Source organism: Eschrichtius robustus, chromosome 2, assembly GCF_028021215.1.
Source record: "Eschrichtius robustus isolate mEscRob2 chromosome 2, mEscRob2.pri, whole genome shotgun sequence".
NCBI classification, from domain to species: domain Eukaryota; kingdom Metazoa; phylum Chordata; class Mammalia; order Artiodactyla; family Eschrichtiidae; genus Eschrichtius; species Eschrichtius robustus.
In genome coordinates this window covers 136602602-136620401 of record NC_090825.1, presented here as the reverse complement: position 1 = coordinate 136620401, position 17800 = coordinate 136602602, and the positions used below count along the sequence as shown (strand labels likewise).

The following is a 17800-nucleotide window of genomic DNA, read 5'->3' as shown; positions in this document are numbered from 1 at the left end:
TTGTCAGAAATGCAAAATTTCAGGCCCTGCCCCAAACTAAACCAGACTCTGCAGTTTAGTTCTGCAGAGATCCCCAGGTGATTCATGTGCAATTGAAGTTGGAAAGCACTGACCTAGAGCATCATTGATTCATGTAATAATTGTGCCTATCTGTTTTATTGCCAACGTTAAAGATTCTTAATTGACTCTGCCTTTTAAGTAGCTTGCATTCCACTGATGGTTAGTGCTTTTAAGCCATTTGCTCAACTAAAAAGAGCCATCGTAACCTGGATCGTCCGCAGTGAATGTGTGTGCTGATTTAACATATTTAGACAGGAGAGCACTTTACCTACGGAGTTGAGGTGGGGTGGGGAATTATCTATCACCATCCCAGTTCAGTGATGACGCATCTTGACGCATCTTGAATGATAGGCAAAAAGTCGTTGCCTATCCATTCAACTTGTCTGCCCTGAGAACCAGAGAAAAATCCTCTTTCCTGGTGGATTTTATAACGGGACTGCCCCTAGTGGACTGTTACACATTTTCTTTAAGAATGATACTTGGTCTTTTTACTTTTTGACCAGTGCTTAAATGTTGAGCAGAGATCACATTTTCTATATCTTTTAATATAAGATCTACGTAACAATATACAATAATAATAATAATAAACAACGCTATCAATAGATAACTTGGTTGAGCACATACTATGTGCCATAAGCAGCTCTTCTAAGTGTTTTATACCTATTATTTCTTTCTACTCCTTCTTAAAAACCCTATGAGACAGGCACTTTGATTATCCCCATTTGACAAATGAAGCGAGAACAGTTCAATAACTCTGCTAGCAAAGGACTGAGCTCAGATTTAAACCCAAGCAGAGTTCTTTTATTTTAACTTTTCATTATGGGAATTTTCAAGTATATACAGAAGTAAGAATAATATGATAAATTTTTATGTACTCATCACCAAATTTCAACAATCAGCTCATAACCAATCTTGTTTTATCTAGATCCCCACCCTCTTCTCTCTGTTAATTATTTTGAAGCATGTCTTTTCAATATCCACATTTCATCTGTAAATATTTCATTATCTATCTGTCAAGAATAGGATTTTTAAAAATATACCGTTCTATCTTTGTCACGCCTAAAATAGTGGCAATAATTCCTTGATCTCAACTTTCAAGTCAGTGTTCAATATTTCCAGTTTGTTTGAATAAGGATCAAAGTAAGGCCAAATACTAAGATTACTTTCTTAAATCTCTTTTACTCTGTAGGTTCCCTATTCAGCTTTTTTTTTTTCCCTTGCATATTTAGTTTTTGCTGCTGAATAAACCAAGTTGTTTGTCCTGTAAAATTTCCCATAGTCTGGATTTTGCTGATTGTGTTGTTTCCTTGTGGTTCCATTTTATGTTTTCCTACCCACTATATTTCTATAAATTGGTGGTTGGATCTAGTGCCTAAATCAGACTCAGGTTAGACTTGTGTTTGTGTGCATGTTTATGTCAACATTACATCATAGGAAATAAAGTGTGCTACCATCTTGAGGTACAAAATGTCTGATGGTCTTTTTTCAGTGTAAGCAGTCATTGATGATCATTGTTTAGATCCATTAATTCAATGGGATTTGCAAAATGGTGATACTCTAACTCATGTAGAAAGAGGAATTTCCCCTCATCAAGTATTCGGTTACTGTGCACTACCCTCTATAAAGGCAGGATAAGTGTTTGTTCCTTTCCTTTTATTTACCAGTTTTAAAACAATGAGTTGATTCCCTAACAACCTCCAAAGTTGACCAATGAGTTTTTCTTTTTTAGTATCAGTATGAACTCCTGGATTTAAACATGTTTGATGTATGTCAAATCATTGCAGTTATTATCTTTAGTGACTATCCCATCTTTAGCCAGTGGGAACTTCTTCAAATTGGCTTCCAAGTTCTTTTGCCATGACCTCAGTAGTCTTTGATAAATCTAGTCCCTTTCGATAGAAAAATGGCATTTAGAAATCATAGTAAGTACATGCTAGAGGTACTTTTTGTTATTGGGTTGACCATTGTTTCTAGGCCATTTAAGTGAACAGAACTAGGACTTTTTTTTTTTTAAGATTAAATACATCAAGAATTATGCTGATACTTCACTTCACATTCAGGGCTAGAGGGTTTTACTCAACCTCATCAATATTAAATATGTAAATCTTTCTCCCACATCAGGCAAAGTCCTTAACCACTGTACTACACAACTCCCTTTTGATATTTGACACTCGATATTGGACACTCACCGTTAGAAGTAGAATTAACAACATTTTCAAGATGAGAAAACTTAATTTCAGAGAGATTGAATCTTGTCAAGGATTACCTAGCTAATATAGTATGGAGACAGAATTGGAGCTCAATTCTGACGTACCTGATTATTTCTCCCATTGCTAAAGTAAATTTTAGATTCCTTTGTATGTATTTTCCATTTCTCAAATAAATACAATCTTCATATATATGAAAATACTGAAGTTTTATAAGTTTTAGTTATAATTATATACAATAATACTTAGTATGACCCTGATGGACACAACCCTACAAAAAGCTGTTGTTTTTATTTTTATAGCCCTCTGACTTCCTTTTGGTGACCCTCTCCTCCAGAGTTCTGCTGGGGCATGGGTGCACACACACACACACACACACACACACACACACACAGACACAGACATGGCATGCCCCCTTCCCAACGGTTTGCCCACTTCTATTAAACATTCTTTTTCCATTTTTACCCCTTAAGGGCCACATTAGGAAGCTCTGCCAGGTTGTGTGAAAGATATAATCTCATTAAGGTGTTAACAGATGAAATCTTTAACAGCATAAAGTTTTTCTCCCTCCCACTATCTCCATACCCCACGATAACATATTTATGTTGCAATAGTGGCCTTCACTGTCTTAAACACTATGGATAATTGTGGGTATTTCAGGCCAATGTGGAAAATACTTGGTATCTCAAAGGAGAGACATACCGCTCTAGTATATGGATTAGTCGGGACTCTGTTGCAGGTGACAGAACTCCAGTTCGAAGTAGCTTGCACAAAAAGGAATCTTATTGGAGGGATACAGGGTGAGATGGGCCTCAGAGTGATGTGGACCCAAAATTTCTATCCATCACTACAATCCCCATCTCCTTTGTCTACGTTCCTCTCCATGTTTGGTTTCGATCTCTCAAACCAGTTTCTTTCATGTGGAAGAAAAATTGGCACCAATAAAACTACATTTACACCCCACCCCCAAAAAGGGACTGGGGACCTTCCCTGTTGTCCAGCTTGAAAATCATCCCAGGGAGAGGGAGTGATTAGCCTGGCTGGTATCATGTGCCCACCCCTAGACCAATTCACTCTGGCCAGTGGGGAAGGAGTCTGTCCTTGGCATCCTCTAGTTCAACTTCATGTTTGAAATTGGCCTGTGAAGCAGGAGAGTACTGAACAGCACAGCAATAAATATCCACTGCATCTATTCCGCATCAATGCTATGTAAGCCTAACTTAGGTACAACCAAGGTCATCTATGCTTAAGGATGGGGGTCCAGTGTCCTCTCTCCTATAGCTCCCAGTGGCATTTCCTCTTCCCCAAAAGCCCTCTCCCGTCTGCCCTTTCTCTAGGCACCAGGTACCTGGGATGAATCCCTCCTTTCTTTGTGCTCCCATAGACTTCGTTCTTGCCACTCTCAACCGCTGCACATACCTCTTTGTAGTTCATTCGATAAATTCATTTACTCAGCCAGCACCCGATGAGGTCCTTCTGTTGCCAGACACTGTGTTAGGATTTGTCACTGTTGTTGTTATCACAGGGGTGACACATTATGATCATATCTTCCGGAAATAACTGAATATAGAGTTTCTCAAACTGGAATTCATACTCTCTTCTTTGTCATCTCTTTTGCCCAAAACATGAGGTACAAAACATTGGATCTCATGTCATTTTCTTGCGTCTCAGTTATCCACAGCAGTAAAAATGTGTACAGAAAAGAATGTCTTTGCAACACTCCCTTAAGGCGCCACTTCCCATCTGGTGGCAGCTGCCCATATTTCCAGCATCATGCATTCATGCATTCATTCACCAAATATTGACTGAATGCCTTCTATACAGCAAGTGCTGTAGCATGCTCTGGGGGTCCAGGTGTAAACAAGAGAGATACAGGCTCTAAGAGGGAATTAAACAGACAATTGTTAACAAACAATTCCGCAAATAATTAATTGATTCCTTTTAGGAATGACAGAAGAACTCATTCTTTTTTCAGTATTAGCTTCACATGCCAAACCCATGCCTTTTTGTTGGAAAAATGTCATGGGAAGATTTCAAGATTAAATTTAGTCTTAGCCCTGAATAAAAATCAGAATATTTGTCCACTTAAAAAAAAGGGAACACAGACTATAAGGAATCCTTAAATAGACCTTTTCTCCCACAGCCCTCCAGCCCGCTCTGTGTGCTTTTGTGGGAATCACTGGCGCAGGCAGGGAGACCCAGGTACTTGCACACGCAGACCATTTCCTCATCCGGAGTCAGAGAGGAAAGTATCTGCCAGTCACTGTTGCAGGTGATCTTGAAAAGAACTCTGACCAGAAAGCAGGAAGGTTATCGAGTGCTGGTAAATGTCATTAGTTTTCAGATAGAATTCTCAGAAATCACAGGGTTAATTTGCATGTCAGGGAGGAAACCTCAGTCACCTGACTCAGCAGCTGGGGCATGAAGAACATTTAATTCTACCATTTATCCAAACTAGTATGCTAAAAAAAAAAAATTTTTTTTTAACCACTTTAAGTAGTACTCTTCTAAGGTCGCAGTATATCTCCTGTGTAGCTGCCCCGGTTGGTGTGGTTTGTGTACCCTGTAACCCCCAGTCCTTGCAGAGTCCACAAATGACTCACTAATGCTGCTTTGTCATCCTCCTCCTGGCGTGGAGTAGAGATGGCTCTCCTAGTCGTCTAACCTGAGGGTTGTGTAAAAACACACTCTGAGAGCTTTGCAGAAGCTTAGCAATCCCTTGTTCAACTCTTCTTTTTCACATACATCACCGGCTTATGATAAAAGCTCAGTATATAAGTGCATTCTCTGTTGGAGGAAAGAGTTTAGCTGATTTCTCTTTCTTCAATTAACAGAATCTTTCTTTTTATTTTTTTAATGCGCTTAGCTCTTTATTTTTTTGTTTTGCTTTTCTTTTCCTTCGAGTTTTATTGAGATATAATTGACGTACAGCACTGTTTCAGTTTAAGGTGTAGAGTATAGTGATGTGACTGACATACATCATGAAATGATTACCACAATGAGTTTAGTGATCATCCATCATCTCATATAGATACAAAATAAAAGAAAACGAGAAAGTATGTTTTTCCTTGTGATGAGGATTCTTAGGACTTATTCTCTTAACAACTTTCATATATAACATACAGCAGTGTTAATTCATGTCAGCAATGTTAATCATGTTGTACATTCCATACCTAATAGTTATTTATCTTATAACTAGAAGTTCGTACCTTTTACTGCCTTCATCCAATTCCCCCTCCCCCCACCTCCTGCCTCTGGTAACCATAAATCTGATCTCTTTTTCTATGAGTTTGTTTGATTGGTTGGCTGGTATTAAACTATAATTGACCTACAACACTATGTTAGTTCTGGTGCACAGCATAGTGATTCGATATTTCTATACATTACAAAATGATCACCGCAAATCTAGTTACCATCTGTCACCATACAAAGATACTACATTATTATTGACTATATTCCCCATATTGTACATTTCATCCCCATGGCTCATTTATTTTGTAACTGGAAGTTTGCTTTTGTTTCCCTTGCCTGAGGAACCAGATCCAAAACAATATTGCTAAGACTGATGTTAAAGAATGTATTGCCTATGTTTTCTTCTAGGAGTTTTATGGTTTCAGGTCTCACATTTAAGTCTTTAATCCATTTTGAGTTTATTTTTGTATGTAGTATGAGAAAGTAGTACAGTTTATTTCACATGTAGCTGTCCAGTTTTCCCAGCACCATTTATTGAGGAGACTGTCTTTCCCCATTGTATATTCTTTTTTTTTTTTTTTTTTTTAATTATTTATTTATTATTTATTTTTCGCTGTGTTGGGTCTTCGTTTCTGTGCGAGGGCTTTCTCTAGTTGCAGAGAGCGGGGGCCACTCTTCATCGCGGTGCGCGGGCCTCTCACTCTCACGGCCTCTCACTCTCGCGGCCTCTCTTGTTGCAGAGCACGGGCTCCAGACGCACAGGCTCAGTAGCTGTCGCTCACGGGCTTAGTTGCTCCGCGGCATGTGGGATCCTCCCAGACCAGGGCTCGAACCCGTGTCCCCTGCATTGGCAGGCAGATTCTCAACCACTGCGCCACCAGGGAATCCCCCCATTGTATATTCTTGCCTCCTTTGTCATTGGTTAATTGACCATATAAGCATGGGTTTATTTCTGGGCTCTCTATTCTGTTCCATTGAGCTATGTGTCATTTTTTATGCCAGTACCATACCGTTTTGATGACTGTAGCTTTATAGTATAGTTTGAAATCAGGGCGTGAGAAGAACTTCCAGTTCTTCTGTTCTTTCTCAACACTATTTTGGCTATTCTGCATCATTTGTGCTTCTAATCAAATTTTAGAGTTATTTGTTCTAGTTCTGTAAAATTTACCATTGGTGTTTTTATAAGGATTACATTGAATCTATAGATTGCACTGGGTAGTACGGTCACTTTAATAATATTATTTCTTCCAATCCATGAGAATGGTATATCTTTCCATTTGTTTGTGTTGTCCTCAATTTCTTTTATCAGTGTCTTACAGTTTCCCAAATACAGGTCTTTAATCTCCTTGGGTAGATTTATTCCTAGGTATTTAATTCTTTTTGATGCAGATGTAAATGGGATTGTTTTCTTAATTTCTCTTTCTGATAGTTCATTGTTAGTGTATAGAAATGCAACCGGTTTCTATGTATTAATTTTGTATCCTGCAGCTTTACCAAATTCATTGATGGGTTCTAGTAGTTTTTTGTTGACATCTTTAGCGTTTTCTATGTGTAGTATCATGTCATCTGCAAATAGTGACCCTTACTTCTTCCTTCCCTATTTTGATGCCTTTTACTTCTTTCTCTTGTCTGATTGCTATAGCTAGGTCTTCCAATACTATGTTGAATAAAAGTGGTAATAGTTGGCATCCTTGTCTAGTTCTTGATGTTAGAGGAAATGCTTTCAGCTTTTCACTGTTGAGTATGATGTTGGTTGCAGCTTTGTCTTACATGGGTTTTATTATGTTGTATTCCCTCTATGCCCACATTGTTGAGAGTTTATTTTTTTTACATAAATGGATGCTGAATTTTGTCAGAAGCTTTTTCTGCATCTATTGAGATGGCCATATGATTTTTTATTCTTCAGTTTGTTAATATGGTGCATCACATTGATTTGCAGATATTGAATGATCCCTGCATCCCTGGAATAAATCCCACTTTATCATGGTAAATGATCCTTTTAATATATTGTTAAATTTGGTTTGCTAATATTTTGTTGAGGATTTTTCCATCTATATTTATCATTGATATTGGCCTGTAATTTTTCTTTTTTTGTCTTTGGTTTTGGAATCAGGGTGATGCTAAACTCATAGAATGAGTTTGAAAGCATTCCTCTTCAATTTTTAGGAATAGCTTGAGAAGCGTAGGAAGTAACTCTTCTTTAAGTATTTGGTAGAATTTACCTGTGAAGCCATCTGGTCCTGGAGTTTTGCTTATTGGGAGTTTTTTTGGCTACTGATTCAATTTCATTTGTGGTATTAGTTGTCTGTTCATATTTTGTATTTCTTTCTGATTCAGTCTTGGGAGATCATATGTTTCTACCAGTTTATCCATTCTTCTGTCTTTCCATTTTATTGGCATATAACTGTTCATAGTAATCTCTTCTGATCCTTTGTATTTCTGTGGTGTCAGTTGTAGCGTCCTTCATTTCTGACTTTTTTAAGAGTTTTCTCTCATTTTCTTGATGAGTCTGGCTAAAGCTTTATCAATTTTGTTTATCTTTTCAAAGAACCAGATCTTAATTTCATTGTTCTTTCTTTTTTTTTTTTTTTTAGTCTCTATTTCATTTATTTCCACTCGAATCTTTACTGTTTCTTTTCTTCTACTAACTTACAGTTTTGCTTGTTCTTCTTTTTCTAGTTACTTTAAGTATAAGGTTATGTTGTTCTTTTGAGATTTTTCTTGTTTCCTGAGGTAAGCTTGTATCTCTATAAACCTCCTTCTTAGAACTGCTTTTGCTGTGTTCCATAGATTTTGAATCATTGTGTTTCACAGGCTGGTGGGTGGGGCCAGGCCCCAGCTCTAATAGGCTAGAAAGAGGACTTCAAGATGGCAGTTGGCAACATCAGAGTCCTCGTGGTAGAATGAGCTTCTGAAAATGACTTCCACCAGCATCTCCCAGAGGGAGTCCCAGTTGCCTCTTGCCTCTCTGGGAGGCTCTCCAAGATTAGTAAGTGGGTGTGACCCAGGCTCCTTCCAAATGACAGCCTTTGTTCTGGGTCTCAGAGTGTGTGAGATTTTGCATGTGCATTTTAAGAATGAAGTCTCTGTTTCCTTCAGCTCTCCCATACACAAGCCCCACTGGCCTTCAAACAAGGCAGTCTAGGGGCTTGTCTTCCTCATGCAGAACTCCTGGGCTGGGGAGCCTGATGTAGGGCTCAGAACTTACTCCTTGGGGAGAACCTTTGCAGTTGTGAATTATCCTCCCATTTGTGGGTTGCTTACCTGGGGGTATGGGTCTTGACTATTGCCACATCTCTGTACCTCCTACCCATCTCCTTGTGGTTCCTTCATTATAGCTTTAGTTTTGAAAATTCTCTCCTGCTAGTCTTCAGGTCATTCTCATTGATAGTTGCTCTGTAAATAGTTATAATTTGATACACCCATGGGAGGAGTTGAGCTCATGGTTTTCCTACTCTGCCATCTGGCTAGCAGAATCTTTCTTGAATATTTCCTAATGGCTGTAGAGGGGTTTCAGAATGGTCTAAGACATACTTCCTGTCCTGTAAGAGCTTAGAACTATGGGTCCCTATTTTTCTTTAACATAAAGACCCTCAGTGACTATCAAAAAATTTTGATAATCCTAACCCCCCCATCCCTCCTCCCTGAAAGTGGTTGTCTTTTCAGTGTCTGTTAGTTAAGAAAATAAGTTAAAGCAAAAAGCTACTATGAATTTGGTGACCTTTTTAAATGGATTTGTATTTATTGATCTCAGGAATTCCTACAGAAATATGAAAACCATGTATGTGTGAGAGTTATTTTTACTCCGTCTACAGACAGAATTTTGGTGCACATGGGGATGTATAGACAAGTTGCAATGCTTCATCTACCAATTGGCTTATAGAAACAGCTTGGTATTTGACAAATAAAAGTGTAAAACATTTCAAGTTCCAAGTGAGTGGTATGGATATTACAAATTGTCTAGGCTCAAAGGAAGGAGAATTTGCTATGATCTATGGTAGACATATGGGTCCTTAAGAGGTAAACCCTTGAGCTTGGCAATGAAGGTTTAAGGGAATTGTCAATGGGAAAAACTTGCAAAGAAATCATGAAAAAGGCCCAGAGGGTTTGCTCTATAAGAAGACAGCATTAAATGCTTACATCCAGCAAAGAACAAGCACAAGCTTTAGAATCAGACGAACGTGGGTGCTCATGAGCTGTGTGACCTTGGGCAAGTTACATAGCATCACCAACACTCAGGTTTCTCTCTTATAAAATGGGACTAACCTGTCCTGAACACTTCACAGAAGAGTTGGGAAGATCAAATAAGATCACATAAATAAGGGGCAGCATTTTGTGAAGTGTGATTTTACCAAGTAAATAAACATCATTATTTTTTAAAGGCCTAGAGATGTCCAATGGACTGAGTAGACCACTGTGTTGATTAGGATTCTTTGTTTTCAAGGAACAGAAATGATTCTGGCTCACTTAAACAAAACAGAATTATCAAAAAATGTGCTGGGAGGTGAGGTGGAAGGGGTGAAGTACACAATATGACTCACAGATTCTAAGGACATCTGAAGAACCAGGCTCAGAAACAAGAACCAGGAAACTTCAGCTCAGCAGGAGAATATTGGTAGCAGCAATTATTTAATGTTCTCCTTTGTTTTTCCTTCCTTGAGTTATTCTACTCAAGGCAAAGTCCCACAGTGAGCGAATCTAGTGGGCAGGGCATCGTGATTTATAGTCTCATTAAGATTATGAACCAGGGAGAAAAGGTAGTTTTCCAAAAGGAAGTTAAAGGATTGTTAAAGAAAGGAGAACACAATAGAGAGTGAGTCACCAGAAAACAACTATCCACTACAGACAATTTCAAAAGATCATCCATACATTTATGTAATCATATTTATTGATCAACTTTGACTAATAGTGAAAAATAAGTCTAGGAAAGTAAAAGTTGAGGCTAATTCAAGGGAAATGGCCTATTCTAGATACAGGAATATATCTCAACCTCTTTGTTCCACCATGGCCTTCCCGGTTGCCCCAGGAGGATACAGCCTACTGTATCTAGGGCATAGGTCAGTGAGGAGTACCTTAATCCTGGAGAGTCATTACACACTAACACTTGGCTCACTTTCCTTTGCTTTCACTGATACCACCATTGACACACCCGGCTAAACTGGGAACTTTGAGTTGTTTTATGGCTGCAATTATTGATTTGTGTCAATAACCTCTTCCTTCTCTCTCATTCTCACTTCCATGGCTCATACATTATGGGTATTCAATAAATACTTGAATACATGGATGGATGGTTGGATGAATGGATGGATGGATGGATGGGAGACTAGTCTGGCCCATGTTGGGATCTAGGACTTTGACTACTTTTTTTCTTTTTTTTATTAGTTGAGCCAAAGAATTTCCTTGCAAGAAGCAATCTTATTCCCATGAATCAAAGTTAAGATTTGTACCTGGGGATTTTCCTAGTTGTGTGGGGCAGTCTTTACAGAGAGGTTTTCTTTGTTACCTCCTCATCCATCACCTTTCAGTATTTATATTTATAATATTCATCTCCCCAGCACTAACCTTACCTCTCCAAATCTTTATAGTGTGCCTATTAACACAAAGTATCACAGGAGATGCTCTAGAGCAAGCTGACAGTTTACTCAAGGAAGCAGAGATCTAGATACATCAGTGTTAAATGGAGGCATGAGAGTTGATGTGGAAACATGTTAAAAGAGCAATTTTTGTTGGCTGGGGTGAAATAGTCTGTGGGGATATGGGTGGGCTTCATAGAGGAGATGGCAAATAAAAAACCTCTCAAATGCTAAAAATATATATAAAGTAATAATTCTTAAAAGAATGTTCTCTGTCTAGGCAGTTTAGTATCTTAACCTCTACCCTTTGAAGGTACCCTACTTTAAAATGCAAATTATACTTGGAAGAGGTAACACACCACATTGCTTATTAGTTGTAGTAATTTTTATATATTTTCTACTATATATTAAAAATGAATTCTTTTTTCATAACAAATCTCCTTTTATTTATTTATTTTTGGCTGCGTTGGGTCTTCGTTGCTGCGTGGGCTTTCTCTAGTTGTGGTGAGCAGGGGCTACTCTTCGTTGCAGTGCATGGGCTTCTCATTGTGTTGGCTTCTCTTGTTGCGGAGCATGGGCTCTAGGCGTGCGAGCTTTAGTAGCTGTGGCACGCAAGCTCAGTAGTTGTGGTTCGCGGGCTCTAGAGCACAGGTTCAGTATTTGTGGCTCACGGGCTCTAGAGTGCAGGCTCAGTAGTTGTGGTGCACAGGCTTAGTTGCTCTGTGACATGCGGGATCTTCCTGGACCAGGGCTCGAACCCATGTCCCCTGCATTGGCAGGCGGATTCTTAACCACTGTGCCACCAGGGAAGCCCCCCACCCTTTTATTTGTAACTGTAGGATAGTACATATATTGCCAGGAACCTCCACCATGCTTATGCAGTAGTTTCTGTGGTATAAGAGTGATATATACAGATTTCTCTTATTACAAGTCATTATGACCCCCACTCATAAAACCTAACTTTTTTCCAATTGAAGTGAATAAAATAGAAAAATTTGGATTGTGTCCTTTCCTAATGGACTGATAGGATAGAGGGTATTCTCAGTCTCGGCAACTTCATCTCATGTTAACTTGGAACTTTTTCTAGGGCAATTCTTTGTTCTTCCCCCTTCCCCAAGGGACATTTGGAAATGTCTGTAAACATTTTTGGCTGTCACAGCTGAGGGGGAGAAGGGGAGGGTGCTACTGGCATCAAGTTGGTAAAGGCCAGGGATGCTGCTAAACATCAAAGAATTACCCAGCCCAAAATGTCAAGAGTGGCAAGTTGAGCTACCCTGGTCTAAAAATGCCTTGACCTGCCAATCAACCAGATGTCTATGTAGACACTAGAAAAAATGAAAGTGAGCCAGTGCAAAACCTTTCATGAAACATAAATACAAATCTTTTAGAAACAATCAAAGAAATAAAAAAATTTTAATAGCAGTAAATCAAAGGTCAGCATGACAATATTATGTAATTTAGTTTTTGATTCTTCCTTATCTGACCCAAGTTAAGAAGGGTGGTAGTGATGGTGATAATGATGATGGTTTCTAGACACTGGGGTTTGCTTACATTTTTTATTGAGATATAACTGGCATATAACATTATATTAGTTCTAGGTGTATAACATAATGATTTTACATTTGTATATATTGTGAAATGATCACCACAATAAGTCTAAGTTAATATCTGTCACCATACATACTTACTTTTTTTTCTCATGAACAGAACTTTTAAGGTGTACTCTCTTAGCAACTTTCAAATATGCAATACAGTATTATTAAATATTGTTGCCATGCTTATGTTATATTCCTTGACTTATTTATTTTTTAATGGGAAGTTTGTAACTTTTGACCCCCTTCACCCATTTCACCCACCCACAACTCCCTGCCTCTGGCAATAAGCTTTTTTTTTTAAATTTAGATTCCAAATACAGTTGACCCTTGAATAACACTGGGGTCAGGGGTGCTAACCACCCACACAGTGGAAAATCCACATATAACTTATAGTCAGTCCTCTGTACTCGCAGTTCCACATCTACCAATTCAACCGACCACAGATCGGGTAGCACTGTAGTATTTACTATTGAAAAAACCTGCATAAGTGGAGCCACACGGTTCAAACCCATGTTGTTCAAGAGTCAACTATATACAGACCTCATTTATTGTACTTCGGTCGTAGGAAGTGGAAAAGGAACATAGAAAAGGAAATAGAGCCAAAAGGAGATCTTAATCAATAATCTTTCATTGTGCATCAAAATAACACTGTGGTTTAAGAGAGCAGGCTGTGTGGCGTCAGACGTCCTGAGGTTAAAGCCTGTCTTCTGCTTTGCTAGCTGTGTGCCATTGGGGAAATTCACTGAATCTCTCTAAGCCTTAGTTCCTTCTTTTGTAAAATAGGGTAATAATAGGACCTACCTGACGGAGTTATTGTGTGAATTCAAGAGAATAGCATGTATAACATATTTAGCTATACTTGACACACAATAAGCATTCAGTAAGTACTGTAATAATAATAATAATGAGAGGAGGAAGTGGAATAAATGTATTGATGATGATGACGATGATAACAATGGCAATGACAATAATGATGATTGGCTTTGGAGTCCGATGATGTGGATTGCAATGCTGGCTCTGTTACTTACCAACCATAAGACAATTGCTTTACTGAACCTGCATTTGCACTTCTGTCCACACCTCTTAAGGTTACTGTGAGAACTTAATGACAGGTGCCTGGCACATAGTAGATACTCCAGATCAGTAGGTCTGGCCTGAAGAGCCACAAACACACTGTGCTCTCTGGAAAGGGTTTGCCTTTTCCTGTACGCTGATGGCTGTTCCTTTCATAAGGACAGCACCTTAGATAAAAGGCTGGCTCAGAAAGAAAAGGTGGTTAGGTGGGCTTCATTCCCAAGCTAAGAAAAGCTAAGGGGTAGTGAGTCAGAAGTGAATCAGAAATTCCTGAACAAGGTAAAAACTAAGGACCCTGACAGATTTGTAGGGCTTGGCAACGCCCCCGCCGCTGCTGTCCTTGAGTTCTCCTAGCAGCTCCCTGGAGTGAGTTACAGGAAAGCCTAAAAAGCAAGCAATGCTGATGGGTTGTCTGGAGGCCCGTGTGGCCCTCTCCACAGTCTATCTCGGGCAGGAACAGAAGGAGCCCGGGGACAGAGAGCTAGAAAGGGCGAACTCACCTCTCCGTGTAGAGAGGGAGACAGAGCACCCAAGGCCAGTGCCCAGAAGAATAAAAGGACAAGGGATGCTTCAAGAGGAAGGTCATTGGGAAGCCCCACTGAGGGACAAGAGACTTCACCACTGCCAGGGATCCGCCAGGTATGATTAAACAGATGACAGAGGCTCACTGCATCAGGGTCGTTAGCTCTCAGACCCTGCTGCCACTCACATCTGAGATAAGTTTGGATTTAGAAAGCTAGCAATGAGCTGAGTGGTGTGGATCAGGAGGGAAGCACACGGCTTCATCAGGGCCGTGAAAGCAGCTGACAAATTACAGCGTGATTTGTCATCATCTCAGAACTCGGCAAGTGTTTGTCCCTGAAAGAATCAATACGTGGAGGGAAAAGGGCTGTATTTTTAGAAACTCCTGGATGGGTAATTTATTTCAAGTGAATGGAGAGTTTATGTTGGCGCCCCACAGAAGCAATGGACACTATATTTACACGAAGCCAGAAAATGCTATCATTTCTTCTAATCAATTTACTCCTTTGAACAGCTGTACCTTGAAGCTTGGAGTGATAAATTCACTCCCCATGCTAAAAGCTCTACCCTGGGAACCATTTCCAATCCCACCTTTAGAACTACTTCATTCTATATGCATAGCATGTTATGCCTTTCAAAACTTTCCTACATGAATTCTATCTTCTGGATCACAAGTGAGATGGACAGGGAGGTGGCGTTAGCCCCATTCTACAGAGGAGAAAACTGAGGCTCAAGAGTTGAATGTACTATTAGCCAACGTGGGGTAGAATTAGAAAGCAAGATCTCCCCACCCCTAGTTGTGTCTTCCCCCTCATTGAACTTTAAGAGATTGTACAACTAAAATACTGAATGAAAGAGAAAAAGTGAAGCGTCAAGAATGTGTTTTAAATGCTTTGCTATAAGAATGTTCACCAGGGGGCAGTGTGCTGTGCAAGTAAAGAACAGAGGGTCTGCACTCAGACTTGGATTCAAATCTCAGTCTTGATATGACCACGGGCAGCCACTTAACCCTTGTGAGTCACAGTTTTCCCATCTCTAAAGAGGGACTAAACAAAGTTCTTACTTCATAAAATGATTGAAAGCTTGAAAAAAAAATAGCATTTCTTAAGTTCTCATTGCAGCATCTGACAGAAATAAGAGTCTAGTAAATGCTACTTATTTTGTGTTTTTTTGTTTGTTTTTTGAGAATTTTTTTTATTTATTTATTTTTGGCTGCGTTGGGTCTTTGTTGCTGCACGTGGGCTTTCTCTAGTTGTGGTGAGCGGGGGCTACTCTTTGTTGCGGTGCGCAGGCTTCCCTTTGCGGTGGTTTCTCTTTGTTGCGGCGCACAGGCCCCAGGCGTGCAGGCTTCAGTAGTTGTGGCACACGGGCTCAGTAGTTGTGGCTCACGGGCTCCAGAGCACAGGCTCAGTAGTTGTGGTATACGGGCTCAGATGCTCTGCGGCACACGGGATCTTCCCGGACCAGGGCTCGAACCCATGTCCCCCGCACCGGCAGGCGGACTCTCAACCACTGTGCCACCAGGGAAGTCCCTACTTATTTTGTTTTATTAGCTATTATTGCACAGCATTTTTGCAACAGCCAAACAATTGAAACCATGTCAATGTTCAGTAGTGAAAGGATTAAATGAAATAGGGCGACATTCATGCAATAGGTATCTATCCAGGTAACATGTAAAAATGTTCAAGTTGTATGAACACTGAATCTCATTGTTGAAATGCATAAATGTGTATGTTTGTACATAAATGTGTATGTAGGTGTATGCATATATTTTTTAAAGCCTGGAAGTTCTATATACACACGAATATTGGCTAGCTGTAGGTCGTGTGATTTATAATCTCTGCTTTTTTGATCATCTATTTCTATGCTGCCCAGTTTGGTAGCCACTAGCCCCCATGTGGCTATTTAACTTTAAATTAGTTAAGTGAAATTAAATAAAATTTAAAAATCAGTTCCTCAGTCATACTACCATATTTCAACAGCCACATGCAATGCGTGGCTTCTACATTATACAGTGCAGACAAAGAACATTTCCATCATTGCGGTAAACTCTATGGGGCAGCTTGAGTCTAGAGATTCAAACCCAGGCTGGGGAAAAGTGGTCAGGACAGGGCCCTCCCTTTGCCGCGCATCCAACTTTTCATCTGCATCTATTCTCTCCTCCTTAATGAGGATTTAACTGTTTCTTTTAACACATTACAACTATCACAGTGTGACAAAGAGGGGATTACCTTATTTGCAATGGTTCTAACAGTGATTAGCTCTCCTGATGATCCTATTAAAACGAGATCCCTCTGACTTAATAACCTCACGGCATCCTCTCTCTCACAGGAGGTACAGTTCCAACCAGAACGTTTCCACAACACCATCGTGTGTGAGAAGCCTAACAACCGCCTTAACAGGTTTAAGGGTTATATGTAAGTATCTGCGCCTGTGTGCTGCTTGTAAATATCTCCCCTGCAGCTAGAAAACATTTTTTCTTGAAATGGCCAAACAGATAAGCATCTGGGTCCTAAGGAAGTTTATTTCTTTTCATCATAAAAAAAGGGCTAGAGAAAACTAACTAAATTGGGAAAACTTTTCTAGTCTTTTTTTGTTTTGCTGGTGTGGTATTTAATTATCTCACAGGGTTAAATTCACTAATAGTTTTTTCAGAACTCTGGTGTAACAGCATCAAAATCAAGACCACACTCTGATTCAGGGGAGGCAAGTATGATTGAATTTAGATCAGATTTCTGAAGGGGCCTTTACTGCCCTGTAGGTAAGAACGGGACTTTGGAATTGGACAGACGTAGGTTCGAAACCAGGCTCTATCACTTACAAGCTGTGTGACCTTGAGTAAATTAATTAACCTCTCTGGGCCTTCGTTTCCACATCTGTAAAAATAAAGATTATATCTACATCACAGGATTTTTCTTGTCTAAGAACTGATCATATGCAAAGCCCGTAGGACAGAAACTGGCACAGAGTAGATAGTTAATGCGACTGCTGCTGTTGCAATTATTGTTGTTATTGTTCCTCACCTCTGGTTCAGCCTGAGAGTTTTACTATAATTTTGCTCCCACATTTGACTGCCGGTCTTACTGCAAAAAAAAAAAAAAAAAAAAAAGACCAAAAAAAAGAGCAGTGGTAACAGATGTGAATAAATGCCCGTATTCTGGCTTTAAGAGTTAGAGGACTTTCACAGAGCCTCGTCTCATTTAATCTGCACAACAACCCAGGGAAGTGAGAATTATGATTCCCATTTTTCAGATGGGAGATCTGATGATAAGATTTTTCAGGATTCTCCCAGAGGCACACAGCAGCTTCAAGGCAAAGCCAGGACTTACAGCCGGGTCTTTTCACTCCAACCCCGGTGTGTTTTCCATTGTCTGCACACACAGCTCAGACATGTTATAGCAACTTCTCTACCAATGGGCCCTGCAGTGAAGCTTAGGAAGGCTTCTTGGGAGGCAGGTGTCAATGCTTTCCCTCCACCCACATTTTCTCAGGCCCTGTGAGATATCTTGAGGAGCCAGATAAGAGGGGAAAGGGTAAGAACAGTACAAGAGAAATAGCAGCTTTTCAACGCAAATTA

At 39.7% G+C, this 17800-nt stretch overlaps 1 protein-coding gene across 3 annotated transcripts in view; it reads left to right on the top strand.

The window, feature by feature from the left end:
• ATP10B (ATPase phospholipid transporting 10B (putative)) overlaps positions 1 to 17800 on the top strand; it is a 118517-nt gene that overhangs the window by 23659 nt on the left and 77058 nt on the right. For all 3 annotated transcript variants that reach the window (XM_068534579.1, XM_068534578.1, XM_068534580.1), the window contains one exon: positions 16555 to 16640. In XM_068534579.1, the coding sequence (XP_068390680.1) occupies positions 16555 to 16640 (86 nt within the window). The remainder of the gene's footprint in view (positions 1 to 16554; positions 16641 to 17800) is intronic.